This window comes from Anastrepha obliqua, chromosome 6, assembly GCF_027943255.1.
Source record: "Anastrepha obliqua isolate idAnaObli1 chromosome 6, idAnaObli1_1.0, whole genome shotgun sequence".
In the NCBI taxonomy this organism is placed as follows: domain Eukaryota; kingdom Metazoa; phylum Arthropoda; class Insecta; order Diptera; family Tephritidae; genus Anastrepha; species Anastrepha obliqua.
Window position 1 is genome coordinate 57,404,565 of NC_072897.1, and position 7,658 is coordinate 57,412,222.

General features: G+C 35.6%; 1 protein-coding gene and 1 long non-coding RNA gene across 2 annotated transcripts; both read right to left on the reverse strand.

Moving 5' to 3' along the window:
- Nucleotides 1-972: 972 nt before the first annotated feature.
- Nucleotides 973-1,803, reverse strand: LOC129249936 (uncharacterized). The gene is made up of 2 exons (XR_008582748.1): nt 1,331-1,803; nt 973-1,271 (listed from the first exon to the last, which is right to left on the reverse strand). It is a non-coding gene; the product is annotated as an uncharacterized LOC129249936 (long non-coding RNA).
- A 994-nt stretch (nt 1,804-2,797) lies between these two features.
- Nucleotides 2,798-7,183, reverse strand: LOC129250564 (uncharacterized). The gene is made up of 3 exons (XM_054890183.1): nt 7,056-7,183; nt 3,059-4,013; nt 2,798-2,807 (listed from the first exon to the last, which is right to left on the reverse strand). Exons 2-3 carry the CDS (start codon nt 3,979-3,981, stop codon nt 2,798-2,800), a joined length of 933 nt encoding a protein of 310 aa, XP_054746158.1. The 5' UTR covers nt 3,982-4,013; nt 7,056-7,183.
- Between the last annotated feature and the right edge of the window lie 475 nt (nt 7,184-7,658).

Sequence of the window (7,658 nt, forward strand, 5' to 3'; positions counted from 1 at the left end):
GCAACCATGACCTACCTCACGTATTGGTATATTGCGCAAGTGTGCCCTATTATATGTATGTCCGTACATACATATACATACATACATTCTCGACTCCCAGCAAAACTATGCTTATTAGTATACACATATGTATATACATACAACAGCTAAAATTATAAGCCTGGCGACTGCAAGAACAAAATACATTCATACGCGCAGTCGCAGCGGTCATGATTTTTTTAGTCGCAACGGCGCTGAAAAATCCAAAATATTCTATAACACTAAGTTCGAGCTCATCTGCTCATATGCCCATATGACAATTTTCTCGTCAATTTGAAAATAGTCAATATTGTAATATTTCGCGTTGAATTATTTGCCAATATTTGGTAAATCTTCAATTTTTGTCAAATCGAGTGGCCGCGGCTCCGTACATATGTATGCATCAATATATGTATGTAAATATGTGTTCTAAATTCTCGACAGCAATAGCAAATCGAAATATTTTTTCTATCGCAAGTGCTCGCAGCCTCATATGTATGAATGGCTATGGCAGTTTGTATGCATGTATTTATGTACTATATATGCGTGTTTTGTTTTTGCACGTCCATAGGAACAATTTTTCATATGAAGATATTTATTTTATTGAGCTGAACGAATATGTGTATTGATATTCTAATGAAATCCTGTCGAATTGTATTATTGGTATATGTTTCTTTAAGATCCTCTTACCAAATAAATATTGTTATCCTTAAGAAAATGAAATACTAGTTTTTTTAATTTTAATTTTTTATTTTTATTCACAGAAATTTATGTATATGTATATATTTTACAATGCTATAAATAATAGGTAATTACATTTCCTGAAATGAAAAAAAAAATATAATTATTTTTATTCACAAGTAATTTAAGTATTCTTATATGTATATGTATATATTTTACGATGCTATAAATAATAGGTAATTACATTTCCTGAAATGAAAAAAAAATATAAAATTTTGAAAGCACGAATTACGAAATTGTTCTCATACTATAACAATTTCTCACACGACTTCGATATTGACATCGATTAAGTCATTGCGATTTACCTGATTTTTAAAACACTACTCTCAATCCATCATGATTAAGAAAAAATTGTAGTGCTTTAAAAATCTAGGCTCTGGTGCTAGCTGAAAGAGAAGAAAAAATAAAAAAGAAACCTGTAAAATAGATTAAAAAATAGAAAAAACCTGAAACGGAAAATACCTGTAAAATATATAAATAAAAAAACCTGAAATATAGAAAAGAGGAAAACCCTGAAATAAAATAATAGGTATCATTATATGCAAAGGATAGCTAATAGATTATTTATTACCTGGGTGAGCGGTGAATCTCTTTTCGTTGGGCCCTGGCTTACAACCTACTTACAACCTACAGCTTTTTTAATTTATTTTGAATTTTTCTGACTTTGGCATTATAGGCCTCATTTCGCAAGAGCCACTTTGCATTTTTGAATAAAAGGACAGTTAAGAGAAAATCTAATAGCTTCACGCGATGATCTCTACATTCGCCAGGTACTATAAACCAGTCGGGAAACTCTTTTTGTGTTTTTTCTTTTACAGCGGACAACATTGAACACCTAAGACCTGCAATGTGGGCATATTTTGCGAAGAGCTTACGGTACCACACCATTTGGAGTCGACACACTTCGAAAACCCTGTCTTCAGGATTGAAAAGCCTTAAATCGCTGTCATCCGTGAAGTTTTTTGATCTTATCAGGGCTTCTGAATGCAACTTCAGCTCCCCTTTTGTTTTCGTCATGGCGTGGGTGCACTTTTCACATTGTAACTTGCACAGCACTTTCTGGTAAATACCATAGCCAGTGAAGTAACGCTGCACTTGTACCTCAGCTTCATTACTTTCTTCAGCAAAATTTAAATCTTCCACATCAATCTCTTCTAAAATGAGATCTTCATTTCGCTGGTCTCCTACTTCTGCCTCAAGATGACGATCCTCTGGGCCTATATACCAATCTAAATTCATATCGTCATCATCTGTACAATTAGAACCTTTCTTCTCAAATTTCTGGCGTAAAATTTTCATTGAGATCAGTCGCGCAACTATGTATTGAATTTCGTGAGCTGATGGATGGGTATTCATACCCTGACTAGCCCGTATGCGATAGAAAAAGTTTTCCAACGCATCTTGATTCATTTTCCCGGTGAAAATAAATTTTAGGGAGCTGTGCTCAATGAAAAGTTCCTCACATAACTGTTGCATCGCTAAAATCGTTATGCGGAAACCTTCGATGCACTTAACGCGTGCGTTTCCCGGCAACTTTAATGACCGCAAAAAATCTAGATGTTTATTTAATCTATGAATTTTTTTGGTGTCACCACGCCTAATCGGACATTTTGAAGGATTTTTCGACTGGAATCTTTTTGCATCCAATTCATCAAAGAGATCATTCATTTTTTTAACGAACATCTGTGTGGGCTTAGCGCATTTAATCACATAGTCGTCACTGCCTAATAAATTTTGGGCCAAGGCCATGTCGATACCAGAGGCTACCGAATTGCTCAGGACCTGAGTCGCGCGTGAAACGCTCATTTTTTCCATAAAACTGGGATAAATATGGGCCTCCGTTAGTTTCGGACAAATTTTAAAATGGGGATTTATTTGATCTATATCAAACAATTTTTTGATCACCTTGAAGCTTGTCACTCCATCTGGTGTTAAGATGTCATATTTCATCAAGGTATTTCGGACGGACTTTATCAAGTGACAGTAATCGAACATGCAAAAAATTTTTGTGTCTTCGTGCAGGAGAAAGGGGTGATTCTCAGAAATCCCTAAAGTGTTAAAAATAGAGATGTTGGTGGGCCCTTGATCGCAAACTATACCTTTCAAATTTAACCCCATTTTTTTCAGTTGTGCGATATTTTTTTTCAAAATGGACATCAATGTCTCCGTAGGTATACCCCCACTGGAGATATAATACGAAAACACGTATTTCCATTTGGAGCACAATCCTTTAACCATAAAAAATAAACATCTATTCCCAATTTTGTTTTCGCGTTGACCTTCACCATGGTCTACAAACCCATCGATAACATCTCTAGCTTTATTATAGCTCAAGTCCGACCTGATGATAATTTCATCGAATAATAGAACGCTTATGCGTTCGGTGTCGGACATATTTGAAACAATTTTTTCTAAATTATTGCAGACATTGGCATCGAACCCCGGAACAACATATTTGATGGGGCGCCAACGCGAAAGGGATGATTTATGGGGCAAAGCAAAACCTAGATCGTCACGCATAAACGTATATGCTTTGGAGGACATATAATTAATGTTTTGGGCCAATGTCTTTTCCTCCTCGCTATAACGATTTTTTTGGCCACTGACGATCATTCTTGCGAAAGTTACAGCATCACTGCTTGAATTTTCTTCCGCAAGAACTGCACGAGTACACAAATATTTATATTTTTGCAGTAGCTTCTCATTTTCTGCTTCTAACTCTTGAATTCTTTTTTTTAATTTTATTTCATTGCTCCGATAATAACGAGCAGCCTGAGCAAATCGTTCGCTACTGCTTGTGATTTCTAAGTCCTCACAGATGTTTTTGTTTTTGGGTACCTGCCTTGTTTCCTCTAGCATAGAATATTTTTCGAATTCTTCTAACGTGAGATCATTTGCTACACCTACACCTACTGTACGATTTACGTACACTTTAGTAACGGGCGGGCAAACCCAATCAGAGCCAGTACTAGGTGAGCGACTTCTAGTAACTGGCTCTAATCTTAAAGATGGAACAGCCCCATCTAAAACTTTATAACGAGTTACTTGCTCTGGACTAAAGTGACGCTTACAAACATATAGCCTGTCAGTATCGGCTGGTTGCACGTTGCAAGCCAGGGCCCAACTATTTCTAGCCTCTCCGCGTCGAGGAAAGGCGTATAACGCATGACCCTTTTCCACTACGCATCCTACAACGCAACAGCTTCGTTGCTTCTTCGGCATTGTACAGCTGTACGTAGGGTCATCGTCATGCCCTATTAAAAAAATGTATTTTATAATATAATAATTTATAAACATTCAATAATTTAAAAACATATAATAATTCATAAACATATAATAATTCATCAAACTACATATAACGCATCACTACGAAACGACTACACGAAATGACGTAAAAATTTTCCGATTGGTTGTTTTGATTTTATTCAACGAGGCATAGCAACGGATGCCGTGTATTGTAATATTATAGTTATTAATAAAAATTATTTTCTATGAAATTATATACATATCCTAAATCCCTCAAAACTTCTCGCTCGGTAACTTTATCACACTTGGAAATTCCCATTTATATTTATTTATATATACATATACATATTTATATATGCACATACATATATCAAATAAATTAGCATAATATATGCACATACATATGTATATGTAACATCATTTGCATTCAAAAATTAATTTAAATTTATTAACTTACTCCACTTTCCTCCCTCAAAACTCTAATGTTACCAGTTAGCAAGCCTCACCCTCAATAAAACCTATCCACCCTAATATTGTATGAAATGTATGCAATACATATGCAGGTATGTGTGTTTGCTATTATTGTAGGTTCGCTTCAGCGAAATATAAAAACACACATACCTACTTACAGTGGAAAGCAAAACTGTCCGGATGTTTTGCATTAAGAAAGAAAGGTAATGAAAACAATACAAATATAGGTATATTATTAAATATATGTATTTTTTTCATTTAATTGAATATTATTTTAAATTATAAAGCACAAAAACTCATATATTTGCTTCAAGGAAAATAGAAAAAATTAAAAAAACAACAATTCCATTACTCGGACACTTTTGCACTGATTTGTGTTATACACATTATCACGATATTGCTTTGTTAAAATGTAACGGTATTTGTCCCGTTATTTTTTTTGCTTGTTGCCAGCTCGTTGTCAATCTTTTACTCCTGTATTTTTGCATTGTTGTTTGACCTGTGAAGTGATTAACTTGATTTTAATTTCAATAAAACAAAAAATCTTTAAAAATGAGGAAAACGCCAAAAGACATTGAAAACAATGTGATAAATTTGTTGAAAAATAATAATTCATGCCGTAAAATTGCTGAAAAGTTAAATTTAAGTAAATCTATGGTAAATGACATAAAAAAACGATGTAATGTAGCTTGCAATAATAACCAAGGTGGTCGACCAAGACAGCTTTCTGATGGTGATGCCCGGCAGATTGAGCGTTTGCTACATGATAAGGCCATCAAGACACCAAAAAATGCTGCAAAAAGTATTGCCAAGGATGTCAGTTCCTGGACGGCCAGACGCGCATTAAAGAGAATTGGTTTAGTAGCCAGTGTGAAAAAGAAGAAGGCAGCCCTTTCTGACAGAAATGTGAAAAGACGCCTTCATTTCTGCAAGGCCCATAAAAATTGGACGGTAGATGACTGGAAACGGGTTATTTGGAGCGACGAAACATAAGTTAACAGATACCAGTCTGACGGAAAAGAATACTATTGGCATAGGCCGCATGACCGCATCCAAAAGCACCATGTGAAGGAAACGATGAAACATGGTGGTGGCAGTATTATGGTGTGGGGATGTTTTACATGGTGGAACATTGGACCTTTGGTGAGAATCCAAGGTATAATGAAGAAGGAGGATTATTTGAATATTCTCCACACAAATTTACCGGATTTTGTTGATGAGAGTGCTTATCCGGCCGAAGAAGTTTTTTTTCAACCAGACGGGGATCCGAAGCACACGGCTAAAATAGTTTCCACCTGGCTACAAAACCAATCTTTTAAGACAATGGAATGGCCTGCACAAAGTCCAGACCTGAATCCCATAGAAAACTTATGGGCTATTGTTAAGAGAAAGCTGGGAGTATATGAAAACCCTCCGAAAAATGTTGACGAGCTTTGGGAGAGAATACAGCATGAATGGCGAGCTCTTGACCATGATATCATCCAAAAGTTGGTAGAGAGTATGCCAAAACGTATTGAAAGCGTAATTAAAAATAAAGGCCTTTGGACGAAATATTGAATTGGCAATATTAATTGATTTTAAGCAAATCCCGCAATCAGTGCAAAAGTGTCCGAGTAATGGAATTGTTGTTTTTTTTAATTTTTTCTATTTTTCTTGAAGCAAATATATGAGTTTTTGTGCTTTATAATTTAAAATAATATTCAATTAAATAAAAAAAATACATATATTTAATAATATACCTATATTTGTATTGTTTTCATTACCTTTCTTTCTTAATGCAAAACATCCGGACAGTTTTGCTTTCCACTGTATGTATTGCGCAAAAATTTACCTAAACAAAGGGTGGGGATGACACCCTTTCTTAAACATTTCCCCCCCCCACAACATATGGCTCAAATATAAAAATATGGCGAAATATAAAAACACACATATGTACCTACTTATGTATTGCACAAAAACTTACCTAGACGAAGGGTGGGGATGACACCCTTTCTTAAACATTTTCCACCCACAACATATGGCTCAAAATGCTTTATGCACACATATGAGTTGTGGGGTGGAAGATGTACCGCCGTCGGGATTTTTAAGTTGGCCCTCCATTTTGCCACTTCCTCAGGATCATTTGGGAACGAAAACAGGCGTTTTTCGTCCCGCGAACAACCGCGTACGCGACACAATCTATCACTCATTTTTTTTTAGTTTTAAATTTTTTGATGTCACGCACGGCGCTTTGAAAAAAACGCTAAATTTTTAACGCACTTTAAACACTCGAAAACACGCACGGCGCTTTGAAAAAAACGCTAAATTTTTAACGCACTTTAACACTCGAAAACCGATTTTAACGCCCGAATTAAAGTCCGCCCGTTGGAATTTGCAAGTCGCCGCCTTCGCAATTTCGCAAAACTTAAATCCCGTTAACTTTTTGCGATTGACATTTACTATTCTGGCGCAATTTTCCAAATTCCAAAGGGCGAAATAAATCACAAAAAAAAGCACCTGTAATGTCAAATACATTACGCCCCTCACACAAACTTTTCTAATAATATCTTATATTGCTAACTGCTGTTAATAATACTCACTTGCTGTTAAATTTACATAATTCAGCCCCTTCCTGTTAATTTTTGTTGAAAAATGTGTCAGTGGTGAATTGTCTTCGCGACACGAGTACCCCTCGAAAATGAACACTTTCCAGTCATTAAGACTTCTCTATTCATTAACGTTCTCTGCTGTGTGTATATATGCTCACCAGCCACAGCTCAAGATAAAACGGTAGAACTTCTCAAGAAATCCAGCGCGCATTCATAGGCGCAGCGCACATTCATTGGCACAGCATTGTACATATACATACACATATTTACATACATATATTGATGCATACATATGTACGAAGCCGCGGGCACTCGACTTGACAAAAATTCAAGATTTATCAAATACAGTGCGCTCGCGATAACTCGAACTAATTAAAACAGGCGCTGTTCGATTTATCGAATTTATTCGACTTATCAATTGAGTGTGCTATGTTAAAAAAACAGTCATCGATATCGATTTTTCGATCGATTGTTGAAAATGGAAGCCAGTAGAAAATTTCTGTAGTATAGTTTCGTTATACGAATTACATTTTGGTCCATTGGCTGGATCAATGGTGTCGCATTCGGTGGCATAAACATAGTTAAAATTAAACC

Bases quoted from the DNA above. Each gene is read 5' to 3' on its own strand.
- LOC129250564 (XM_054890183.1), bottom strand. From the start codon at position 3,981: ATGCCGAAGAAGCAACGAAGCTGTTGCGTTGTAGGATGCGTAGTGGAA.